Source organism: Silurus aristotelis (genome assembly GCF_946808225.1).
Source record: "Silurus aristotelis genome assembly, chromosome: 6".
Taxonomy (NCBI): domain Eukaryota; kingdom Metazoa; phylum Chordata; class Actinopteri; order Siluriformes; family Siluridae; genus Silurus; species Silurus aristotelis.
In genome coordinates this window covers 24,532,443-24,559,046 of record NC_139579.1, presented here as the reverse complement: position 1 = coordinate 24,559,046, position 26,604 = coordinate 24,532,443, and the positions used below count along the sequence as shown (strand labels likewise).

Sequence of the window (26,604 nt, the reverse complement as noted above, 5' to 3'; positions counted from 1 at the left end):
CTGTTTAAAATAATAGTATTGTGGGGTTAAAGTGGACAATTTGCACATTGTTCTAAAATATATTTTCTTTTTTTTACTTTTTTAGAATTATTAAGTAAAATGGACTATTCCAAATATGAAAACCATATAAAGAAGTGTTGTGAATTATAGAATCTAAAAATTATCTCAAAAGTTTCACAATGGCAACAAAACCCCAAAACACAGAAGTGACCACTGTTAAAACAGATCTAAGAGTTGCCAAAATGAAGGTCATAGCTTAGTGGTGAAAGTATTAATCTTTTGCTCCAAAGGTCATAAGTTCAAATCCCAGCCACACCAAGCTGCCACTTCTGAGCCCCTGGGCAAGACCCTTAATCCCACAACTGCTCAGCTGTATCGTTGAGATAAATGTAAGTTGATTTGGATAAGGGCTTCTGCAAACTACCAACTCCAAAAAGTCTAAAGATGATCTAAAATGACCTGTATGTACTGTTACAGTCAGATCATCAAAACCTTTTTAAATTTTGCCATAAAAATGTATCATTCAGTGTCTGAAATACCTGTTTCTAGGTGCCAAAAGTTGACTTTATGCACCATGGATGTACAGCAGTTATCAAAACCTGTGGTTATGCAACTATCTACTAGATCAATACATTAACAGGAAGTTAATCTGTTGAAGAGAAAACTGTCATCACTGCTATCTATTTTGGGAAAAAAAAAGAAAAAAAAAACTATAAAACTTTTTATTTAAGCTTACAAAACACTGCCAAGCAATAATACGTTTTATTAGCAAGATATTTATTATTTTCCCTTCCACTGTACGAATATAAAGCCGCTCCAAACAAAAGATTATTTCAAATATAAATCAAAACTCAAAACTGAGGTACATTCAACATGTTTAAAAAAAACAACAAAAAAAACAACAAACAGTTTAGGCAACAAAAGTGCACAGCTTAACTTCTCAATACGGATTATTTCACATAATGCCCTGTATGTAAATGTAACTCAAGCTTTAAAACAACCTGAAGAACACAAGGTGTTGACAAACCTATGAGTCATGAACAGCAAACATTAAAAAAAAATGCCTTGTGCCTAAAATGTGCTTTAGAAATGTCACTAATCAACAGGAAGAAAGGTTTAAAATACTCTCAGAACCATTATCTTTGATGGGGGGAAAAAAACAAAAAAAAACTTATACCACCTGTCTCAGACTTTAAATATATGAAACAATGAAAAATATGAAATCTATTAATTAAGACCAGAAGGAAATTACAGCAAAGCGTAGGCTTGGAACAAAGTGCACTGTTTTGCAGCAACGTATAAAAATTTGTAACTTGAACTCGTCACACTTGCTAGAACCCTGAATGCTTAACGGAGCTGAAACTTGGCCAGCAGACTGAGGTGGTCAGATGGGAATACTTCATTTGGGAGTCCATTCAGCAACCAAAGGTCAGCTTCAGACAGCAGAGCAAGACGTCCAAGCAACGTGAGACCTCTCTTTTCTTCGACTGCAGATAGGCAAAGAATAAGACAGTCCATCAACAAACTTACACATATACACCAGTGTGGACAAATGAGTAGCCTGGACATTTTTTTTTACATTATTTGTGTGTGTGTGTGTGTGTGTGTGTGTGTGTGTGTGTGTGTGTGTGTGTGTGTGTGTGTGTGTGTGTGTTCGGGTTCCCTCCCACACAAGTGTTTCTTTGATTGGCAGGCTTCACATCTCACCTAGAAAGCTCCAAGCTATACAAGGCTGTAGTCTATATCCAAAGATTGAAGATCTAAAGATTGGGCAAAGTAGGCCATTTTTTTTTTTTTTTTACAAATTTGAAGTATATTAAATAGCAGGAGTGGGCCATTTTCAGAATCAGGGACATGCAAATCATCCTGAGAGTAAACACATTAAAAGAACTGATGCTTCTTCTGAAACCTTCTTCTGAGCAGGAAAGAATAAAGTCAATGGGCACACTGTTTTCCACACACTGGGAATTTGTAAATTAGTTTATTTCCCTTGGCCTGTATTAATGTGCTTAACAAGCTGAATATTTCACGATAAATGATTACATTCACTAGCAGTTTTAAATTCCTTAAATTAGCAAACGTAATGCAAAGACTGAAGCAAACTGTAACTTATTTGATACGCTAGCTAATAAATGGATCATTTGTCTTCATATGCATCATCTGTGTGAACATTCCACTTCACTGATTTAAAATGAGATTATAATCGAGCTTCCTGTGACTTACCATCACAAGCCCAAGCAGGCCCTTTTCTTGTAGAGTAGAAGATGTAGTCGACCATGGTAGCTCCATGTGAGTGCAGAGTGGTGACTGCACAGTGGTCAGTGTCTGATATGTTTTGGCTGTACACAGAGCTTAGGTTCAAGCCATGACATATAGTGTTTCTGAAATGCCTGTCAAACCAGAACCAAAAACATCTGTTACTAATTAAAGTCTTTTTTTTTCCTCCGTATGCAGTGTCCCTACATTAAATAATATTACTCGTAACAATCCCAGTTTAAGATAATAAAATTTCACCTTGGGGGATACGGCTGGGTTTCTTCAGGAGCTGGAACAGAGCACATGTATGGATAAGTTTTACATATAAAGCATAAGTATTAAGGCTTTAAAGGACAAGCAAATGCTCTTTACATAAAGTTTACAAAATGCAAAAATGTGCACTAAAATATAAAAAGACTGATAACTATCCAGTATATTATGTGCTCATATTCCTGCAATGTGTATGAAACAATTAATTGTTATAAAAATGTAAAAAAAAAAAAAAAAAAAAAAGCCCTGACATGAAATTTCTCAGGAATGAAAGGCAATTCACTGAAGGACACCGGGACATGAAAGACCTACATTAGATTCACTTTGCACTGACTTTATCTGAATAACGTTTTGCACAGTGAACTATTCAACCTCTTGTGGATCATTGGGGCATAAAGTGTTATGAATATTGTACACTTTCTACTTAATTACTTAACAAAAAAAACGGTCAATAATGAAAGTAGCGAGAAATGTGCACTGTGTGCTGATATTCAATGTTTTCTTACAAAATGAATCATTTTTTGTAATTGAGCTGTTTTTTGTTTGACAAATTGATTTGCTTGATTCTGCTTTACAATTTCATTCAAAATCGATCAAGTGCAACATTTTATGGCCAAGTGCTTATCCTAGATTATATTACATATACTGCATCTTCCACAAACTGTTGCCACAAAGTAGGAAAGAATGCCTTTATACACTGTAGTATCAGTGGAACTAAAAGGCTCAAACCTGTGCACAAAGTAAGATAAAAAAAACAACAACATTGTTTGGAATGTCTGTGTGGAAGGACCTTTGTTGCCATGAACATTTTGTCAGCAATTATCACCCAACCTTTAATGCCCTTGTGTGTGATTGGGCACAAATCACAACAGCCATGCTCCAAAATCTAATGGAAAGCCTTCTAAGAAAAGTGGAGTCTGTTCTGGGAAAAACAAATTAATATCATAATCCATTTAGCTAATATTATGTTATCCCTGTCTCTCTCAGATGATGATGTTGCAATCCTAGAGGGGCTTTACAGTAATTTATCTTTAGACGTTGACTCATGAAAGTTTTGCAGAAGCATAACCACATCCAATGAGTAGCTCTATACATCACTGTACTGAACTCGGATGAACCCATTGTAGAGTCTCATGACTCAGCTAAGCTGAGAAAACAGTCAGTGTCACACTACTCATCTTCCACATTTGGCGCTTGGCATCAAAAGGATTAAAAATAGGTTCTGTATTTACTTGGAGTGTTGTCAGTGACACCTGGTATGAACTCCAGGTCAGGGGGCCGCACACAGGCTGCCGGACAGTAACGCAGCTGCCGCAGGAAGTCATGATTGTAGTGCAATTTCCCTGTAGAGAGAATAAATATAGCTGCACTCACACACAACAGCACATATGCCTTTAAATGGAGCTGCACACAGACATCAGAAAATTCATCACTCATCATACTTTGAGCTTATACTTCGACAAAAATCTGCCTACCTGCCAGGGATGTGGTACCTCAGAGGTTAGGACTCTGGGTTACTGATCGGAACGTAAGGGGTTCCAGTATTGCCAACATGCCACTTTTGGGCCCTTGAGCAAGGCCCTCTGTGCTCCAGGGGTGCTGTGTTATAGCTGACCCTGCGCTCTAACATCCTATTATGCCCATCTTGCTCTTTTTTTTTTCTCACCAATGCCAGATCGATGAATAACAAAAAGTGCAAAATAAAGCTATAAATTACTGCGAACAAACTTTTTGAGGATTGTTGCATCCTGCTGATAACAGAGACATGGCTACACTCATTTATTCCAGATGTAGCTATTGAGCTAGCGGACGGCACAGCATTTAGTTGGGATAGAAACAAAGACTCCGGTAAGAGGAAAGGTGGGGGTGTGTGTCTTTATGTTTATAACAGCTGGTGTAACGACACCAACATTATAGACATGCATTGTTCCTCAAATTTGTAAAACATGACTGTTAAACGCAGGCCCTTTTACCTTCCGTGCGAGTTTACCGTTGTATAGTTACAGCTGTTAACATCTCACCAGATGGCAATGCTAGAATAACATTAGCCAACTTATTTAGTGCTATTAGTTTACAGCAGAGTAACCATCCAAAAGCAGCTCATATCATAGCATTAAATGTGCCACTCGAAGGAAAATCACGCTGGACAAAGTCTATTCAAACATCAGAAATGGTTTTAGAACAATACAATCACTGCATCTAGGCCAGTCAGACCACCTCTTCATGCCTCTAACTCCAACATACAACTACCTCTGAAGAAAATCTCAACCTACCACAATGACTGTTAAAATCTGGCCTGAAGGAGGATCCTCACAGTTGCAGGCCTGTTTTGAGAGGACAAATGGGGACATCTTCATAGATAAACACCTGGACAGGTGTGGCAAGGTATTCAGCACATAACCAACTACAAGACCTGGTACTTCCAAATAGGACACAGGAATTGTTTCTTTGCGAGCTATGAAGTAATAACAGCAGAGATTGTTATGACATCTCCATCAGTCTCCAACAACCACATCCTCATAGTGCAGGAACAGGAAGTTAGGCGTGTGCTCAAAGCAGTAAACCCAAAGAATGCTGGTTGACGGCGTGACAGTACGGGTTCTGAAGGAATGTGCAAACCAGCTCTCTGCTGTTTTTACCCAGATCTTCAACCTATCCTTGTCCTCATACAGCATACCACCCTGCCTCAAGTCTGCCACTATCATCCCACTGCCTGTGGCCTCGGTGACTACCGCCCAGTCGCACTCACTCCGATACACTAAGTGCACTAAGCTACCTTGAACATCAGGAGAACCATTTGAGAATGCTTTTCCTAGACTTCAGCTCTGCCTTCAATACTGTCTTTCCAAACAGATTAATTGCAAAACTTGATGGACTTTTCCAACCCATGTGCCACTGGATTTAAGACTTTTTAAGAGATCACCAACAGTCTGTTAGACCTCTCCACAATTACAGGGGTGTGTGTTGAGTCCTATTCTTAATACCATTTACACTCAGGACTGTGAATCAATGCATCCCACCAACATCAAGTTTGCAGATGACACAACTGTGATTGGTCTCATCTCAGAGGATGATGAAACAGCATACAGGTATTAAGTCCAAGAACTGTCAGAGTGGTGTTCAGAAAACATTCAGAAATCAGAAAAAAAGGGAATTAGCACTTTTTCTGATCCGATCTACATCAATGGTGACTGTGTGAAAAAGGTCTTTACTTTCAGGTTCTTGGGTACACATATTGCTTATGATCTTTCCTAGACTGCGAACTTTACAGCATAGGTAAAGAGGGCACCACAGCGGCTCCACTTTCTAAAGATTCTTAAGAAAAACAACTTACAAGAGGATCTGCTGTTGTCTTACTATCCCTTCTCTATTGAGAGCATTCTAATGTACTGTATCACTGTATGGTACACCAGTTGCTTCGCAGCAGACAGGAAAGGCCTTTAAAGGATCATCAACGCCTCCCAAAAAATCATAGGCTGCTTATTACCCTTCCTGGAAGAACTAATTAGCCCTCGCTGCGACAGCAGAGCAAACAACAACCTGAAAAACCAAACCCACCCTGGACACCATCTGTTGACCTTCTACCCTGGGGTAAATGCTTTAGATCCATCACATCACAAACAGACTCAAGAACAGTTTTTACCCCAGAGTCATTAGAAAGCTAAACATCAAGAATCACCCTTAGTGAATGCTTGGAACTATTTGCACTACACATATTTGCTTTACACTTCACAGACCTCTACCTTATATTTATTTATTCCCAGCCACAATCTGTATAAAGACTTTAAATGTCTTCTTCTTCTTTTGGCTGCTCCCATTAGGGGTCACCTCAGCGGATCATCCATATCCCGTCTTCTACATCTGCCTCTTTCAAACCAACAAACTGCATGTCTTCCCTCACCACATCCAAAACCTCCTCTACTAATACTAATAAACTAATTTCTAATCTTGTCCATCCTCGTAACTCCCAACGAAAACCTCAACATCTTCAGCTCTGCTACCTCCAGCTCCATCTCCTGTTTTTTCCTCAATGTAACTGTCTTTAAACCATACAACATAGCAGTCATATAAACTATATAAACATATAAACAGTCATATAAACTTTTCCTTTCACTCTTGCAGATACTCTTCTATCACAAATCAGTCCTGCCACCCTGCTCCACCCACTCCACCCTGCCTGCACTCTTTTCTTTACTTCTCTAACATACTCTCTATTACTCTATTACCCCTTCTCTCCAGAGCATACCCCCACCTCTCCAGGCTCTTCTCAACCTGCTCCCTACTCTCACCACAAATCACAATATCATCCGCAAACATCATAGTCCACGGAGGCTCCTATCTGACCTCGTCCGTCAACTTGTCCATCACCACTGCAAACCGGAACGGGCTTAAAGCCGATCCTTGATGCAGTCAACCTCCACCTTGAACTAGTCTGTCGTTCCTACTGCAAACTTTACTGATGTCACACTGTCCTCATACATGTCCTGCACCACCCTCACATACATCTCTGACTCACCTGCCTTCCTCATACAATAATAGACTTTGAATGTACAATACCTGAATATTTCAATGTGCAATACCTTCATAAATTTATCACTAATGTTTAAATTTTTAATACTTTATTATATTTTGTTTTATGCACTGTAAGGACTGAAACTTAATTTTGTTCTATCCTGTGCAATTGCAATAAAGAATTCTATTCTATTCTAAAACAAATTATCTGTAATTTACACATCAGGCTAAATTTTATGGCCAACAATCAGGCATAACATTATGACCATCTGCCTAATATTGTGGTGGTCCCCCTTTTGCTGCCAAACAGTACAAAACAGTGCCTGACCTGTTGAGTATTAACAGCATTAACAGCATTAACTTCTTCAGCAATTTGATCTACAGTAGCTCGTCTGTTGGATCAGACCACACAGTTCAGCCTTCACTCCCCACGTGCATCAGTGAGCCTTGGGCTCATTGAGTTCATGACCCTGTCACCGGTTCACCACTGTTCCTTCCTTGGACTCTGTTTGATAGATACTGAGCACTGTAGACCAGGAATCCTCACAAGAGTTGCAGTTTTGGAGATGCTCTGACCCAGTCTACTAGCCATCACAAATTATCCCTTGTCAAACTCTCCACTTTTCCTGCTTCTAACACATCAACTTTGAGGACAAAATGCTCACTTGCTGCCTAATAAATCCCACCAACTAACAGGTACCATGATGAAGAGATAATCAGTGTTATTCACTTCACCACTCATACTGTTATGACTGGTCGTTGTATATGTGACCAAACTTCTTTATATTTTATAGGTCTCCAATGTGTGACCAAAGCTACCCATCAAGCTGAGATGCCCTGCATGTTCTGACAGCAGTCTTTCAGTGCCAGCATTTACTTTTCCAGCAGGTTATGCTGCAGTTGTCCTTCCATGCGATCACCTCAGACAGGCAATCTTTGGCAATTGTCAGTTACTTAGAACCTTCTCCTTTCCCATTTGTCCTGCTTCCAACACATCAACATTGGAAACTGCCTGTTTACTTGCTATCTAATATATCCTACCTCTTGACAGGTACTATTGTGACAAGATAATCAATGTTATTCACTTCACATCCCAGTGGTTTAAATGAATAACAGGGACGAACAGCAAAAATGGTGTTCACAAATAGACGATATACAACATAAATAGATATAAACATATACATTTGCTGACCTGTATCTTTGCTTTGAGGCTTACAGACATCATAGTACTGACAGTTATCATTGATGCCCAAGCTGTTAGGCCACAAAGGTGCATAGAGACGCCTGTGATGGGATTTGTTGGACAGGTCCTCCTGACCAGACACCTGCAAATAAATGACAATTATTATTATTATTATTATTATTATTATTATTATTATTATTATTATTATTATTATGCCCAGTTGTTCAACATCTATTCTTGGTAGAGAAGTGTATATATCACTCCTAACAAATTTGGACTTGCACTTTGTTATATAATTTGCTATTCTGTATGTATAGGAAAAGTCTGGATAAATGAAAAGAGAAATTGAACAAGTAAGGATAGATCCATATAAGTGCAATGCATGGCAGAATTAAGTAATTAAAATAACTCCCTGTTCTGAAGCATGTATTAAATCATATAGCAAAATGATTGGTTATTAAGGCATGGCTTCAATAAGAGTGTTTCAAGAAAAAGGATGAAGTGAAGGTTGGGAATTGTGTTTGTTATTACACTTTCAGTCACAGTACCTAATGTGAACAGACTGTAAGCTAGAACAATTAGATAAAGCTGGAAGTGTAAGGACTCAGACGCACCATCCAGTTTGGTAATCCGTGGTAGTGGAGTTTGCCCGTGACAATCAGCTGATACAGGGGCATATTGGGTAAGGAGTTGAAGTCTCCACACAGAATGATCTCACACTCAAGCCCTTTAAGCTTACACTGCTTGACCAAGCTGTCAATCTCTGCCAGCACTATGGCTAGCTGGGCCAGTTTCACATCTCCCCTCCTGGGGTTGAACAGCAGGTGTGTGTTGGCCACACAGATGGGCGGGAAATTAGTGTCTTCACCATGTGCTGTGGTTGGCTGAAGTAGCAGCACTATGCCCACATTGTCCCGGTCCAACAGTTCAGAGTCGTGACGCTGGAATTCGAGCAGGCGCACAGAGAGCATTTTAAAGCGATTAGCTTTGTAACACACCGCACAGCCGTCCGTTTTGCTGCCTGTGCGCCGCTTGTACATACAGTGATATCCTGGGGAGCAAAGCGTGAGAGATTAGTGATGTAATCATCATGTTGACTTGTTTTCCAAAACACTATACACCAAACTTTTATGAACGCTGTTTATTAGCAGAAATGAATACTTACAGGTTTCTATATACAGTGTATGGACAAACGTTTGTGGACAGCACACCATAAGATTCATATGTGGTTTTTGAACATCCAATTTAACACTTAGTCCCTATTTGCTGTCAAAATAAACTCCACTCTTAAGGAAAGATTTTTTGTGATCATTCGGCCACAAGGGTGTTAGTAAAGTCAGGTACTGGTGAAGGGTGAGGAGGTCTGGGGTGCGATCAGTGTTCCAATTCATCCCAAATGTGTTTAATAGCGTTTATCACAACTATATAGCAAACCACTTAAGATCAACAGAATTATAATAGTTATCTTAAAAAATCTATACAAAATATATACTAATGCTTCGCTTGTTGATGTGTTTTTTATAATAATTTAAATACAGTTAATTAAATTCAGCAGGAAGGGAAATGATGTGAAAGGAAAAAAACTTTCTCACCCATCTTAATCAGGGCTGGATATATCTGCTCATGAAAGTGATTCTCTTGTGCCTCTTGAAAACAAATAATCTGTGGGTGAAACAACGCACAGAAATAGAAAATAAAAAAAATAAATTGTCCAGTTTTTCTGTCTTGACTAATTCATTATTTTTTATTCATTTTTTATAAATAACTTGTTTCAACCCTCGTTTGGAAATATATTTTATGTACCATAATATATCTGTAATTTAAAAGAATGATCATTTTTAAGCTTTAACTCACATCAGGTTCCCAGGTCTGCAGCTCTTTGAAAATGTCCTGGATACGGTTTTCCCATGCTAGGACATCCTCTGAGCAGTGTGTATACAGCTCTATGTTAGCTTCAAGCAGATCCTGGGCCAAGATGTTGTAGGACATAATTGTAAAATCAAACTTCGTCCCAGAATCTACACAGGCTGTGTGGGAAGATGTACAGGGGATGGAGGATTGACAGAAGTCCTCCCATACCCGCCATATCACTAGGATACAAAATACAACATTAGTCATGCTACAAATGTACTGGGATGATTGGAACGTATGTACTGGTTCGATATGTAGGCTGCATTTAAAGAGTAATGTTACCAATGACAAAATAAAACAAATTAAATAAAAAATCAGGGTCCATTCAGGTCTGCAACACTGAATAAGTCCACTATTGAATTCAACATTTAAGTCAAAATGTCAAAAGCCAAAATAGAAGATTGAAATTAAGTGCATAAATAATTACCAGGAAAGAATAAAATGGAAATATTACCTTCGAAATTTGTATTCTTTTTTAACCCATGGTAGTAGCTTGTGCCTGGGAACGGTACAGGATGATATACTACCTCTGACAGTTCTTGTCCTACTGGAAAATGCCAAACAGCAGGCGCAGGCTGGAGCCATGCGTGATTAGTAAAGGACTGTGCAGGGTTGTCTGATAGCATTGCACTCAGGTCATACAAAAGACTGTCACTGCTGACCTGAGCTTCACTTCCTCTCATGCCAGAGTCATCACCATATGCATTCTCACTGGTAAACAGACCATAATTCAATGGCCCTGGTATTGTATAACTACCACTTTCTTCAGCGCTACCTGCTGTTGGTTCAAATGACTCTTTTCCTTTGCTGCAAACTTGAGATTCTTGTGGACGGTTTAGAAGGTCATGGTTATCAGAGCCAGCACGTGGCAGTGCGTTAGATAGAGATGGTTTATGACCTGAGAACCCACCTCCTGGCTTGGCTGAACAGACCCTTCCAGTGTCTGTTGCCATCACTTGCAATCCCTGATTTTCATCCTCAGAACTAGACCTCCAATAGCAGTCATCAGCCTGGGTTTTGGCCCTTTCTGATTCTAGCTCCCATTCCAGCTCTGATTCTTGTTCCATCAGGTCTACTGAATGAATCTTCTCTTTGTCCTCCTTTATCTCACGCTTCTGCACCACTACCACCTCCCTGATCTGCAGAAGGGATCTGCTATCCACCAGTCCTTCAGCTTCTCTTCGTTCTTGACAAGTGTGTGTAGGGGTCTCTGAAACTTCATTTCCAGCATTGCACCACTGATCCAACAAAGCAGTCTGTTGTTCAGTAAGCCTTCTGCAAGAATTTGCACCACCGTCACACTCTGTTGTGCCATTAATGATCACTGGACGACGCTTCCACCAAGATTCTGTAGAAAAGAGACAATTGCAGATGAGTCGGTTTCCATCAAGAATCTTTTCTTTGCTTCAGATAGGTAAATAAACTGAAAATCAGATACACACATATGACTTTCAGTCCAATGCTTAACAAAAAATAGTTTTTTGTAATTTGTTCACTGTTTTGAGTCTGGAAATATATTTTATTGGAAAATATATTTTCTTAAACAAAATGTTCTATGTAATTTATGGGCATTTCATCAGATCCTCATTGTTAACTTCGAAAACTAAGAAAATATGTATTATAGATACTTGTAATGCATGTCTACAGTGTTTTTTGTTTTTCAAGATGGAACATTTAAATTAAAATGTAAATTGTTTAATAGACCAGGCAAATAACACATCAAAACAAAGCTTTAAACTGGGGTTCATGTAAATTATTCATATTTATATTATAAATATCTATTTTATACATAAAATCTTGTGTGTGTGTGTGTGTATATATATACATATATACACACACACACTGTAATGCATGCCGATAAAAATAATCATTTATATTTATAAATAATAGAAATGATGATATGCATGTTTTACATAATAGATAAGGTTCCCTTAAAATACTAGAATGTAATAGAGTGTCTTCTAGGTGTCATTTCGTTTTAATTGACCCTGTTTCTGCCTGTCAAGTCAAGTCAGCTTTTATTGTCATTCCATTCCTACACAGTACAGTACACAATAAAACCAAACACTCTTCCCCCAGGACTAAGGTTCTACACAAGATATAAATGAACAAACAGTAACACAAGACACAGAACTAAACTATACTAACTGGGCACAACAGGAAAATGTGCATGTGTGTGACATTTAGTCACACACATTTACAAAAAAAAAGATAAAAATCCACCTAAGACAGTGAGATGGCAGACACTAATGATGGGAAGATCGGATCATTTTAATGACTTGATTCTTTGAATCTCGTTCATCAAAATGTACAAATCATTTTTTGAGTTATTTAGTTATTTTCGTTCCTTTAATCCTTTTACAGTGTGTATGGGAGTCACGTGACAAAAGGACTAGCGACTCGGACCAGAGGACTCATGAAATGAACTACTCAATTCTGTTTCCTGTGTAAAGCACTGCATATGAGAGTCTATGAGAGTCGTCGATAAGAGTCGTTTGACAAAAGAACGGGCGACTCAGACTAGAAGAGTCAAGTGGTAAAATACTCAATTCTGTTTACTGTACATAACTTAGAGATTTCGCGTGGCTCATGCGTGTCTAGTAGAACATGAACAAATCTCTCTATGAGACTACTTGTTCCTATGAGTCACATTAAAGACTCATTCAAAATGAATGAATCATTAGTAGACACTGTGACACTGTGTTTTTAATGCAAATTAATTGTCTGTATAATAAAAAATATTGTACACAAAGTTTTTCTTTTTTTTTTTGCCACAACAGCAATTTTGTGCAACAACAGCACAAATAGTGCAAATAGTAAATTGTTTGTGTACATGTGTGTCAGTTCAGTCTCTTTGTATTGCATTTTAATATATCATTAAAAAAAACACTAAAAACTTGAACATGAACACAAGACACTCAGATTATTCAAATCAGAGATGCCCAGACTAGGACCAGTGGGCAAATGTTGCCCCAAGATGACTTTTGATTTGACCCGCTATGCCATATATATGAAAAAAAAATAGGAAAAATTGCCTATGGAAAAACTTTTGAATGAAATGAGGCCCAGCTTCATGTCTCAAATTAGAGGTCACGGAATAGCTGTATTAGTCGTCAAACTCAATTGTAAAATAAATTTAACTAAAATTCATATTTATATTCAGATTATACTGAAGATACACCTGCACTAGTTAAGCAGATTACAGTCATGTTTTCTATTTATTCTTATATTTATTGTTGAATGGCATGAAATCATAAATGAGAGAAAATAGTGCAAATTTCATTTTCATATAATCCTTAGAAGAACGCATTTATAGTTGCAGGCAATATTGTTTTGATGGGATTTAAATAGGGAAAAGTTGGAGCTCTGATATAAACACTGCAGAAGCAGAACAACTCGTGGCTACGCAAGACTTGGTCTGAATCACAAATCCGCCCCCTTTTGGCCATGTAGTGCACTAACGAGTGCGTCCAGGTGTTATTTTATTCAATACCGAGTACACTCGGACAAAGAAAACAGGGCGCCATTTTGGAACACAGCCCTACAATATGCCTTGTATAGATATGAAACTAGCATGGAGCTCAGCGCTTGTTTTACTGAGAGACGAAGCGCGCGTAATAAAACTGTGACATTATATAAAGTGATTTCCTTTACGTATTTACTAAATGGCAATGTTTTTTTTGTGGAATGTGCGAGCTTTAAGGAAGTTAGCAGTGTTGCTAGCTGAGTGATGCAGAGCTATAGCTAGCTAGCTAGCTGTGAGGACCGGGACACACGGACACGCAGAGGAGCTCGGAGCTTACCTGAGAGCTTAATGAAGAGCTGGGAGAGCGGGTAGAGCCCATAATAAATAAGGCTCCCGATCATGGTTCAACTACCATTTCAGGGGAGAAAAATACTTTAATGATGTCACTGTCCTGATTGTTATGGCGCTGCTCATTAAAGTGCACACTTCTAGTTTCTATTCACATTGCGTTTATAACACAGCCACACACAGGGCCTTCAGACCATAGACATAGAAAATCCATTGACGTCTCATTGGCCGCTGGATCGGACGTCAACGCGTCCGCCATCTTGGAGAGTCCACTGTAAACAAAGGCAAATAAACAGGATGCTGCCGTTAGAGCATGTTTTTATGCATAATACACGGAAAAGTACAAAAGTCCTAGGGGAATAGGTCATTCTGATATTTCATTTTTATTGTTTTCTCTTGATCTCGACATAACCGTTTAAGGCTGTCACGTCCACGCGAAGATCAAGTCGTGATGACGAAAAACATAATTTGTTTTGTTTTGTTTTGTTTTGTCGAGAGGACGAGAAGATTAATTCGTGACCACAGTAAAACAATGTCGAGATCACGAGAAAATTAAGCTGTGGACAAGAAAAAAAGTAAACTGTGTTACGTCGAGAGCAAGAGAAAATTAAGACCTGCTAATAAGAAAAACAAAAAAAAAACAAAATCTCATGTCGAAAAAATAAAAATAAATGTATAATGCATAGCCTCTTATGACTTCCATAAGACGTTAGAGGTTTATTTTATGTGTTAAAAAATCTCCAGTTACTTAAAATCTCGACAGTAGGACTATTAAAAATATAATTTAATAGATTAAATTTCATTATTTAATAGATTAACAATAATAGATTGAAAATTGCAATAATCCTACAAAGGATTACCGATTTTAGATGATGATAGATTATAAAGCCTTTATTATTATTATTATTAATTATTATTATTAATATTATTATACAATTTGCTATAATCAATCTAGTATTTTTGATGCTATATTATTTTGTTATTCACAACACACTATTTGATTAAAAATGTTATCGCCTGCATTCTGCACTTGTTCCATGTTCTATTAGTTATTATTCATCTATTATAATTATAGTATTTTACATACTATAATTACATTATTATGCGTACATGTTATTTGCTATACTACAGCATACTATATACAGTGAGGAAAATAAGTATTTGAACACCCTGCTATTTTGCAAGTTCTCCCACTTAGAAATCATGGAGGGGTCTGAAATTGTCATCGTAGGTGCATGTCCACTGTGAGAGACATAATCTAAAAAAAAAAATCCAGAAATCACAATGTATGATTTTTAAACTATTTATTTGTATGATACAGCTGCAAATAAGTATTTGAACACCTGTATATCAGCTAGAATTCTGACCCTCAAAGACCTGTTAGTCTGCCTTTAAAATGTCCACCTCCACTACATTTATTATCCTAAATTAGATGCACCTGTTTGAGGTCGTTAGCTGCATAAAGACACCTGTCCACCCCATACAATCAGTAAGAATCCAACTACTAACATGGCCAAGACCAAAGAGCTGTCCAAAGACACTAGAGACAAAATTGTACACCTCCACAAGGCTGGAAAGGGCTACGGGGAAATTGACAAGCAGCTTGGTGAAAAAAGGTCCACTGTTGGCGCAATCATTAGAAAATGGAAGAAGCTAAACATGACTGTAAATCTCCCTCGGACTGGGGCTCCATGCAAGATCTCACCTCGTGGGGTCTCAATGATCCTAAGGAAGGTGAGAAATCAGCCCAGAACTACACGGGAGGAGCTGGTCAATTACCTGAAAAGAGCTGGGACCACCGTTTCCAAGGTTACTGTTGGTAATACACTAAGACGTCATGGTTTGAAATCATGCATGGGCCGGAAGGTTCCCCTGCTTAAACCAGCACATGTCCAGGCACGTCTTAAGTTTGCCAATGACCATTTGGATGATCCAGAGGAGTCATGGAAGAAAGTCATGTGGTCAGATAAGACCAAAATAGAACTTTTGGGTCATAATTCCACTAAACTTGTTTGGAGGAAGAAGAATGATGAGTACCATCCCAAGATTACCATCCCTACTGTGAAGCATGGGGGTGGTAGCATCATGCTTTGGGGGTGTTTTTCTGCACATGGGACAGGGCGACTGCACTGTATTAAGGAGAGGATGACCGGGGCCATGTATTGCGAGATTTTGGGGAACAACCTCCTTCCCTCAGTTAGAGCATTGAAGATGGGTCGAGGCTGGGTCTTCCAACATGACAATGACCTGAAGCACACAGCCAGGATAACCAAGGAGTGGCTCTGTAAGAAGCATATCAAGGTTCTGGCCCTTAGCCAGTCTCCAGACCTAAACCCAATAGAGAATCTTTGGAGGGAGCCAGAAACCTGACTGATCTAGAGAAGATCTGTGTGGAGAAGTGGGCCAAAATCCCTCCTGCTGTGTGTGCAGACCTGGTGAAAAACTACAGGAAACGTTTGACCTCTGTAATTGCAAACAAAGGCTCCTGTACCAAATATTAACATTGACTTTCTCAGGTGTTCAAATACTTATTTACAGCTGTATCATACAAATAAATAGTTTAAAAATCATATATTGTGAGTTCTGGATTTTTTTTTTTAGATTATGTCTCTCACAGTGGACATGCACCTACGATGACAATTTCAGACCCCTCCATGATTTCTAAGTGGGAGAACTTGCAAAATAGCAGGGTGTTCAAATACTTATTTTCCTCACTGTATATTGCATCAATCTATTAGAATGATGTGCTATTCATTACTGTTTCATGCACTGTATTTGTTTTATTGATTGTTATTTATAGATATTTCAAATAGTTATAGTACTGCACATATATTATTTTCTATTACATCTTACTTTATACTATATTACAAATATATTTGGTGGACTGTTGTACCACATCACAATTTCCATACAGAATCTATCAGTTGCATTTGTTTACAGGGAACCAAGATGGAGGACGCATTGACATCCACCGGCCATTCACCGAATTATGGGAAACTATAATCTATAAATAAGTTAATAATTGGGGGTAATAAATAAAAAGTAAACAAAACAAACAAACAAAAAAGAAGTAACACCTGGGAATAAAATAGCGTGTCTTCTAGGAGGTCTATCATATCTTACACTGACAGATTAATCACTCAAATATCTAATACTATCTATCTATCTATCTATCTATCTATCTATCTATCTATCTATCTATCTATCTATCTATCTGTCTGTCTGTCTGTCTGTCTGTCTGTCTGTCTGTCTGTCTGTCTGTCTGTCTGTCTGTCTGTCTGTCTGTCTGTCTGTGTCTTTGTAGGTGTAATTCACGTGTTATTTCTTTCTTTATTTTTCATGACATTGTCGACTTGAACATTAACAGAAGCAGCTAGTTTATATAAAATTCACGGGAAGGAGAACATAAGGAACCTTTATGTACTCTTAAGTAAATACATTTAGTCTGCATCTTCTTACAGTCTCTCTCTCTCTCACAACAATCACCAACAAAAGAAATACTGCACCCGAGAATAAGAACCCTTTTCTCGTTTCATTGCCTTGACACTTTTAGTAAAATTTCAATACCCCTTGCTTTTTTAAAGAACTTTTAACAAAAGTATTTAACTAAAAGTATTTAACTGTATTTTAACACCCAGCTTTTAGCTATAACTCATAACATGTAGGAGCGATTCGCGTTCAACAGCCCCCAGGTACGGTTTGGAAATTGGATCATTATAAGTATTATAAGTATTGCACTGACATGACGGTGTGTTGATAAACAATGGCATCAGCTTTAGCAGTGATGCACTACTTAATTTCAAGTCAACAGTTTACGATCAACATCTTTTTATTTCATGCAGTCTGTGTTAATCACACACTTTGTGTTTATCGGTGACAGTTTCTGTACTACAGGATTGTTATCAGCTGGATATCTTTTGTTTCTAGCAGAATACAATGTATAAAATTAATACCATTTCATTTCATATTTATTCATAAGATGTGATTAGATCATTTTAATAGTTTAGATGCACATATTAACTGACTTGTACATAGATAGAATTACTTGTGCAATACTGCACCTCTAGATATCTGATGATTGATTGCGTTGTGCTTAGATGATAAATAATTTATGACGGCATGGGCCAATAGGCTTCGCATTGAAAGGTATTCTACAAGTAGCACAGATATCAGATGTATCCCCGCTGTTAAGGCAGACTCTGAACTTACACTTAAGGAAACATAGAAGACATGAACACATCATCAGATGTGGTTCTGTGCAGTGAGAAAAATCTATCAGTATTTGGAGGAAGTATTTGAGCAAGTTTATTTTTTATATATGAGTATACTGTATGTATAGAGGATATGGTTGGAAGATTGTAATATGGAGGAGTCCATCTTGGCACTGAATTCTCTTAGCCTGGTTGAGAGAGTTGACACTTATGAAGCTGAAGTAGAGGATGAGTGGGATACGGATACTGAAGGTAAACAAACTTAACTATTCAGTTTTTTTTCTAAATTTTAAACATATTCATGAGATGATGAGACAACTTTTCACTTTCAGTAGAGGAAAAGAGTGTTGTGAAAGACATGTCCACAGCTGAGGTGTACCTTCAAGCATGTAAACTGATAGGTGTTGTTCCTGTCAGCTACTTCCTGAGAAACCTTGGCTGTGTCACCATTAACCTCAACCACCACGGCCTTGGCCCATTAGGGGGAAAAGCTCTAGCTATTGCTCTTGTGGTAAGGAAGATGATTACTTGATTACTCCAGTGTTAACAGGTGTTGAGCACAATCTGATATATTGTATGCATAAGGCTTCTAAATAAAAATGACGGAATGCAACTGTCCTAAACCCATTCATATTTACTAAAAGTGTCTTTGTATTTTGAATAGACTGACACGCACACAACAACGCTTGGATTGGCTGATAATTTTCTCCTGGCCGAGGGAGCAAGATATATTGTGCAGATGCTGAAAGCCAATTTTACTATTCAGAATTTGGTAACTTTTTTATGGTTATTACTATATTATTAAGAATCCCATACTTTATGGTCTGGTTTTAAACATTTCATTGTTTAGAATTGATAATCATAGTAGTTTAGGAGCATCCATTAATACTTATATATCTATTTTTGTTATTTGTTTTAAAGAATTATTATTAAGATTTGTCAGATGATGCACAGTATTTGAGTGCAAGATGCATGTTTGTGCACTAGAGGTCAGTAGAGTTTGCAGATTTAATGATCCTCACTTTCTCCTGTAGGATCTCTCTGATAATCACCTTCAATCTGCAGGAGCTGAACATGTCACAAAGATGCTGTTGGAAAACGTGTCCATCAAATCAATCAGGCTTTCTGGTACTTTTTAAAACCATGATTTCATAAATGGTGTACCAAATCAATTAAGTAATAATCATCATTTTTTAATATTAAAAACAAAATGAATATTTATATGTAATGTATTAACTCATCCCCTGGCCTTTTTTTTTTTTGAGGAATATTTCTGAAAATACACAAAATGTTTAACTACTATTTAGACCAGCATCCATGCTAATAAATTTGAGGACACAAAGAATTAGGGAACACTAATTTATGTCGAATCTATAATATGAATAACTGTTTTGTAATTTTAATTTGACCCCCTCCATCAGTATGATAATATTTTTTTTATTTAATTTAACCAGGTTAGTCTCATTGAGATATAGAATCTCTTTTTCAAGAGAGACCTGGTCAAAATAGCAGAACAAACCAAACCACACAATCACAAAACAAACAAAAAGGCAAAAGGAAGGGTGTAGATTAATAAAGGATCCTTATAAAGGAAGGGTGTAGATTAAATACAGGTCAAGGTGATTAGTATAAAGGCGAGGCGCTGCGAGTGTGCTGAGTGCCGAGGGGGGGCGTTGCAGGTGGTTCCCTGACAAAAAGTGTCCTGGTACCACAGATGAGTAGGGGGATGCTAATTTTTTGATTTTTAGATTTTGCATAACCAGTAATTGGGAAATTATGGAAGTATTTCTGGTTAAATTTAGTTATCTAGGGCTAGGATGTGCTCAACTGTGCTGAAGATTTCCATTAATTTTATACTTATTATAAAATTGATCCCAAATATAGTTAGCAGTGAGGGACAAAATAAATGTGTTTCTTTCAGATTTCCATTTTATTTGTATATATTTATACATGTTAAATCAGTCAGACACAGATGGCATCATGATCATGGTTGCTCATTTACTAATTATACATCCAATATCTTTTTATAAGAATTTTTAAAAACCAGATCTTTTGTTTCTTCCTAAATAGGAAATGAATTCTCAGAGGATGATGCCAAATGGTTTGCAGAAGCTTTTACAGTAAGTTGAAAAATAATCCACTGATATAAAAGTAAGTAAAAAAAGATTATTCTTGTTCCTTTCAAATGTCCTGATTTTGATCTCTTTATTTAGACCAACTACAGAGTGAAAGAGTTAGACCTGAGTAACAATAAATTCTGTGGAAGAGCGGGTGAATACTTCGGCCAAATGCTAGGTAGATAAAATGCAGGAAAAGTGTGAGGTGTGTATTAAACAAATTATATATATGATAAAAACAATTCTTTTTATATTGATGCAGCTAATAATGAGGGTGTGGAAGTCCTTAATCTGAGTTGGAATCACCTGCGAATGAAGGGTGCTGTGGCTTTCTGTGCTGGCCTTAAAGTATGTAAAATATGCATCTATATCATTATGGTAGTTTGTCTAATTACTGTTGAGCCTCTGACAATGAAGAGACTGTTATTATAAAAAATATTTGTGAATTGCAAATAGTTACTGCAATTTTTATTTTCTAATTCATAGTTCCAGTTGAAGCTTGGTTGTTTAGTCACATCTTCATTCTTCATTGTGGTGATGTTTGGAGGCAAAAGTAACAAAAATTGTGTTACTGTCCAAATACGTATAGAATTGATGGTATAATAATTACCTAATAAGAACTGATAAGAACGATATCTAAATAACAATGTGTTTTATTAAAATAAAGTTAACATAGTTTGATATACTCTGTATTTTAGTTTTAAATGCATTGTATTGAAAAGGCTTCATCAACTGTCTCAGATGTAGACCTCAGACACACTTATTCATAGAGAAATGGAATTCATGCTGTAAGACAAAAAGTGTCTTAATTTTAACTTTTTTTTCATCAGGTTAATGTGTTTTTAAAACACTTAGACCTCTCCTGGAATGGCTTTGGCAATGAAGGTGCTCTGGCTTTGGGTGAAGCTCTTAAATTCAACAACACTTTAGTGTACCTTGATCTCAGTAACAACCGCATCAACGATGAAGGAGTAGGAATGCTTTGCAGAGGCCTTGAGACCAACGACACACTCAGAACACTGAAGGTGGGTGTGAAGCAGTTTAAGTTTTAAAATAATAAAAATAATATTAATAGAAGTAATATAATAATACAAGAAGAAGCAGAAGCAAAGCAAAAAGAAAAAGAAAAAAGTTAAACTAATAATAAAAACAGCAACAACAATGTTTTATATATAGGCCAATTCATAAATTAAAATATAGTATAAAGTGCTGGAAAGAGGGAATAAACACTTCATGGGAAACAGCAAAAAACCCCAAATATAATTAGAGTTATAAAAAAACACGTTGTTAACAAAATAAACAAATCACAGTAAACTTAATCATAATAATCATCATCATCATCATAGGAAGACGAAGAAGCAGTTTAAAGTGCGTTCCATAAAAGTTAACTGTATAAAGAGGGGAAAAAACTGTATGGGAAAAAGCAGAAAGTAAGAAAAAACTAATAATAGAAATTACCATTTCTTTTTTTTAACATCATTCTAAAATAATAGTGACCATAAATAAGGGTCCCTGGTGGTCTAGTGGTTAGGATGCTGCGCTCTCACCGCTGCGGCCCGCGTTCAATCCACGGTCAGGGAACCAACCCCAGCCACTCACAGTGCCGGTCCCAAGCCCGGATAAATGGGGAGGGTTGCGTTAGGAAGGGCATCCAGCGTAAAAACATGTGCCAAATCAAACATGCGGATGATCCGCTGTGGCGACCCCTAACGGGAGAAGCCGAAAGAAATAAGTAAAATAGAAATTGTCATAGCAGAGCAAATAACTGTTTTTCTTTTTAAATATGTAATACAAATTAAATAAATACTGTAACTGCTCATGAAATGTCAAATGAAATAAATGTGAAGCTAGAGAATGGTTAAACAGTGATATTTTAAGCTGGTTAAAAAAATATGTAACTGTAGATGTTTGCAAATGAGCATCTCCACCACAGTATATATACAGGCTTATATATACAGTGAGGAAAAAAATAAGTATTTGAACACCCTGCTATTTTGCAAGTTCTCCCACTTAGAAATCATGGCGGGGTCTGAAATTGTCATCGTAGGTGCATGTCCACTGTGAGAGACATAATCTAAAAAAAAAAAAAAATCCAGAAATCACAATGTATGATTTTTTAACTATTTATTTGTATGATACAGCTGCAAATAAGTATTTGAACACCTGAGAAAGTCAATGTTAATATTTGGTACAGTAGCCTTTGTTTGCAATTACAGAGGTCAAACGTTTCCTGTAGTTTTTCACCAGGTTTGCACACACTGCAGGAGGGATTTTGGCCCACTCCTCCACACAGATCTTCTCTAGAGCAGTCAGGTTTCTGGCCTGTCGCTGAGAAACACGGAGTTTGAGCTCCCTCCAAAGATTCTCTATTGGGTTTAGGTCTGGAGACTGGCTAGGCCACGCCAGAACCTTAATATGCTTCTTACAGAGCCACTCCTTGGTTATCCTGGCTGTGTGCTTCGGGTCATTGTCATGTTGAAAGACCCAGCCTCGACCCATCTTCAATGTTCTAACTGAGGGAAGGAGGTTGTTCCCCAAAATCTCGCAATACATGGCCCCGGTCATCCTCTACTTAATACAGTGCAGTCGCCCTGTCCCATGTGCAGGAAAACACCCCCAAAACATGATGCTACCACCCCCATGCTTCACAGTAGGGATGGTGTTCTTGGGATGGTACTCATCATTCTTCTTCCTCCAAACACATTTAGTGGAATTATGACCCAAAAGTTCTATTTTGGTCTCATCTGACCACATGACTTTCTCCCATGACTCCTCTGGATCATCCAAATGGTCATTGGCAAACTTAAGAAGTGCCTGGACATGTGCTGGTTTAAGCAGGGGAACCTTCCGTGCCATGCATGATTTCAAACCATGTCGTCTTAGTGTATTACCAACAGTAACCTGGTGAAAAACTACAGGAAATGTTTGACCTCTGTAATTGCAAACAAAGGCTACTGTACCAAATATTAACATTGACTTTGTCAGGTGTTTAAATACTTATTTGCAGCTGTATCATACATATAAATAGTTAGAAAATCATATATTGTGATTTCTGGATTTTTTTTTTTTTAGTTTATGCCTCTCACAGTGGACATGCACCTACGATGACAATTTCAGACTCCTCCATGATTTCTAAGTGGAAAACTTGCAAAATACCAGGGTGTTCAAATACTTATTTTCCTCTGTGTATATATATATATATATATATATATATATATATATATATATATATATATATATATATATATATATATATATATATATATTTTTTTTATATATATATATTTTATATATATATATATATATATATATATATATATATATATATATATATATATATATATATATATATATATATATGTATATATATATATATATATAAAAGCCATCAGGCACTTGCTGTTAAATGTGACTCATTTGACTTGTCCCATACAGTTTGAAAAGTAAATGTTGTGCCTTCTTGCAGCTGGCTTATAATTCTCTAACAGTAGAAGGGGCCTTGGCTTTGATCAGTGTCATAAAGAACTCTCTGAAAACAGCTCTCGAGGAGATCAACATATGTGTGAGTCTCATGTACGACATTAAACACAGTGACAACCCAGAGAACACAACCCAACCCCTTTATTATATCTCTTGTTTCTTTAAACATTTCACAATGTAAACGGTTATTAGATAAAATATGCATTGGTTCTGTTTGTCACACATATAACCAATGCCACTAAAACACCTCTTTATGGCTCTGTTTGTGTGCTAGAATGTGCTGGTGAATGAAATCTTTGTACAGCTGCTGGAGTTGACGTGTCAAGAACACCTTGGTTTAGAGGTGCATTATGGTGGCGTTGGAGGATTTCTTGCCAAAAAGCCTCCGAAGAGGCGAGACCCGATGAAAGTCATTCAGGTACATAAGGAATGTTTATTTATGCAGCAATGACTGTGTAAGCAGTTATAAAAATGAGACAAATATACTATAAATGTCATTTATGTGTTATTATGCAGGATTATCTTGATCAGCGCAAGCTTCGCCTGTGGGATTTCTTCCGCAACATTGATAAAGATGGGACAATGCATGTTCCTGTCTCAGAATTCAGAAAGGCTGTGCAGGCATGACACCATGTCCATGTTATTACATTTTGCTGATGCATTTGCAGTGTTTTGGACACCTAAATCAAACTCACAGTTGATTCGATATTTTGATCTCTGCATGCATCAATTATGTACATGTATAAATCTGAACAAAAAACCCGAAGACCTTCAGGGTGTTAAAAAAAGGTTTGGTATTCATAAAATATAAAACGTATGTAAAATATGACATACGTAACATATACATAAAGTATTTAAGCATATAATCTTGGCATCTTTAGACTGTTTTGAATAGCTATCAGTAAATTTTCTTTTAATTCCTTATTCAGAGTAAAATTATTATAAATATGTATTTGCCAGTTGCTTGTTTGTGTGTAAGGGTCTTATAAGGATAACTATAAGGTTATTTGCAGGGTGTTCCTTTCTGTTACAGCAATCTAACATTCCACTGGATCGCATCCAGCTTGAACAGCTCATCCAAAAACTAGACCGGGAGGGAACAGGCATGGTAGATTATAGGTGCGATGATTTCTTGAAGGCAATCAGTTTTTTCATATTTCTTTAATTATGTTTGCTCTAGTTTTACTCTAGTAGTATTTGCCTAGTCATAGTTAGCAATATTTGCAATATCATATCTACCGATAGAAATGTTTCATGGGTTTAAACCATTATAACTGTGTTATAATGCAGAAAAAGAAACTCTACTGTCTTAATTAGCACCTCTTGTTGGCATCCTACAGAGGCTTGGCAGACACAAGAAAGCAGATGATGCGGGACCACCGGCGCCAGCTGCGCAAAGTAGAGTCCCGCCAGAAGAAGGAGAAGCAGAAAAGTGATCGCATCCTAAAGACCTTTCAGTCTGCTGTCGAGGCCGTTACTCCTCGTACCTCCATAGTCATGTCACCAGGAGGGATTAAAGAGGATTCTAGCAGCGGCCCACAGCGCTTCTCAGCCACCCCCCTTAGTTCCTGGCACCACATCATCATTTCCAACAGCAGTCATTACTCTGTCACCAACATGAGCAGCGGGCAAGTTCAATTTCCTTTAATAGGGAATTGTGCATCCTCCAGGCCCCTGAGTTCTCCAGCCATGCGCTCTTACTCACAACCTAACCTAATTATCAATCACAGCTCTCTGCCTTCTCTAACCAAACCTGCATCAGCCCAGGGCATGAACACTATATCCAATCCAACTGAAACAACCAACAAACTTAGTCCCACTGACAACAACCTGACCAGATCAAGACCGGCATTACACCCTGAGCAACTCACTGAAAAAGTTTCCAATAGGAAAAAAAAGAAAAGTAAAAAAAAAATAAAAAGCTGAGAAGTTATTTACGCAACAGAATGTAATGTGAATGTTACATTTAGAAAGATATAGTGAGATTAATATACAAATACATGTATTTTTCTGAATCTTGCCTGTATAGCCGTATCAAGATATGTAATAGTGTAATAAGTGACACAAATGTACAATGCTTTATATAATTGTGTACAAGTATAAATTATGACATTAAATTAACTTTTCTTCATATGGTTATTTATATCTATGACATAGTAGTAGACTTGGGGGGCAGAACAGTGGTGCAGTGGATGATCTTGTTACCACAGAATCCTGAGTATTGCTCTTTGAATGAAGGTTGGAATGCTCTTCATATGAGTTCCTCATTCTCATCCACATGGTTCATTACTCCCTCTCAAAAAACATGCTAGTAGTTAGATTGGCTACACTAAATTGTCCATATATATAGTGAAAAAGCCTTAACCTTGCATTCCTGCTTCACACCTGGTGCTCTTAGCTCTTAGTAGAATCCAAGCATCAATGAAAGAAGCAGATGACACGATTAGATCATAATTATTATAAAGATTTCTCCAGCCTGAATTTCTTTATTGCTCTGATAAGTCAGAATATAAAATATATTTTACAGTACATCAGTAAATAAATAATAATAATAAAAAAAATATATATAAAATACTAAATTATCGCATACAAGCATCCTGCCTTAGCCTTTTGTGTCAAGTCAAGTCAAGTCAAGTTTATTTGTATAGCGCTTTTCACAACAGACATTGTCTCAAAGCAGCTTTACAGAAAACAACAGTGAAGGTGAATGGTGTGCGTTTGTCCCTGATGAGCAGCCGTGGCGACAGTGGCAAGGAAAAACTCCCTTAGATGATATGAGGAAGAAACCTTGAGAGGATCCAGACTCAAAGGGGAACCCATCCTCATATGGGTGACATCAAGAGTTTGGTC

At 37.3% G+C, this 26,604-nt stretch overlaps 2 protein-coding genes and 1 long non-coding RNA gene across 6 annotated transcripts; 2 read left to right on the top strand and 1 right to left on the bottom strand.

Annotated features, from left to right (window-relative positions):
- Positions 1-756: 756 nt before the first annotated feature.
- angel1 (angel homolog 1) lies at positions 757-14,224 on the bottom strand. The gene is made up of 10 exons (XM_083543927.1): positions 13,936-14,224; positions 10,587-11,480; positions 10,076-10,311; positions 9,814-9,883; positions 8,836-9,272; positions 8,231-8,363; positions 3,759-3,869; positions 2,515-2,545; positions 2,224-2,390; positions 757-1,487 (listed from the first exon to the last, which is right to left on the bottom strand). The coding sequence occupies exons 1-10, from the start codon at positions 13,997-13,999 to the stop codon at positions 1,348-1,350; spliced, it is 2,283 nt and encodes a 760-aa protein (XP_083400053.1). The 5' UTR covers positions 14,000-14,224; the 3' UTR covers positions 757-1,347.
- Positions 2,514-2,744, top strand: LOC310727487. Its single transcript, XR_014534033.1, has 2 exons — positions 2,514-2,571; positions 2,609-2,744. It is a non-coding gene; the product is annotated as an uncharacterized lncRNA (long non-coding RNA).
- On the top strand, positions 11,381-25,893 carry lrrc74a (leucine rich repeat containing 74A). Of its 4 annotated transcripts, none has more exons than XM_083543931.1 (15): positions 11,381-11,546; positions 12,497-12,668; positions 18,286-18,409; positions 18,490-18,668; positions 18,822-18,929; positions 19,192-19,285; positions 20,228-20,277; positions 20,371-20,452; positions 20,537-20,622; positions 21,105-21,299; positions 23,741-23,836; positions 24,029-24,172; positions 24,271-24,375; positions 24,788-24,873; positions 25,095-25,893. In XM_083543931.1, exons 3-15 carry the CDS (start codon positions 18,310-18,312, stop codon positions 25,678-25,680), a joined length of 1,911 nt encoding a protein of 636 aa, XP_083400057.1. In that variant the 5' UTR covers positions 11,381-11,546; positions 12,497-12,668; positions 18,286-18,309; the 3' UTR covers positions 25,681-25,893. The 4 variants fall into 4 exon arrangements, with proteins under 4 accessions (XP_083400057.1, XP_083400059.1, XP_083400058.1 ...); XM_083543933.1 differs by having other exon boundaries at positions 11,436-11,546; positions 18,493-18,668; XM_083543932.1 differs by lacking the exons at positions 11,381-11,546; positions 12,497-12,668 and having other exon boundaries at positions 18,076-18,409.
- Positions 25,894-26,604: the final 711 nt, after the last annotated feature.

Bases quoted from the DNA above. Each gene is read 5' to 3' on its own strand.
- angel1 (XM_083543927.1), bottom strand. From the start codon at position 13,999: ATGATCGGGAGCCTTATTTATTATGGGCTCTACCCGCTCTCCCAGCTC. The intron at 8,364-8,835 runs GTGCGTCTGAGT...ATTTATTTGCAG, and splicing joins ACGGATTACCAAACTGGATG to GTGTCTGGTCAGGAGGACCT. The intron at 1,488-2,223 runs GTAAGTCACAGG...GCCTATCTGCAG, and splicing joins GCCTGCTTGGGCTTGTGATG to TCGAAGAAAAGAGAGGTCTC.
- lrrc74a (XM_083543931.1), top strand. From the start codon at position 18,310: ATGGAGGAGTCCATCTTGGCACTGAATTCTCTTAGCCTGGTTGAGAGA. The intron at 18,669-18,821 runs GTAAGGAAGATG...TATTTTGAATAG, and splicing joins CTCTAGCTATTGCTCTTGTG to ACTGACACGCACACAACAAC. The intron at 21,300-23,740 runs GTGGGTGTGAAG...GCCTTCTTGCAG, and splicing joins ACACACTCAGAACACTGAAG to CTGGCTTATAATTCTCTAAC.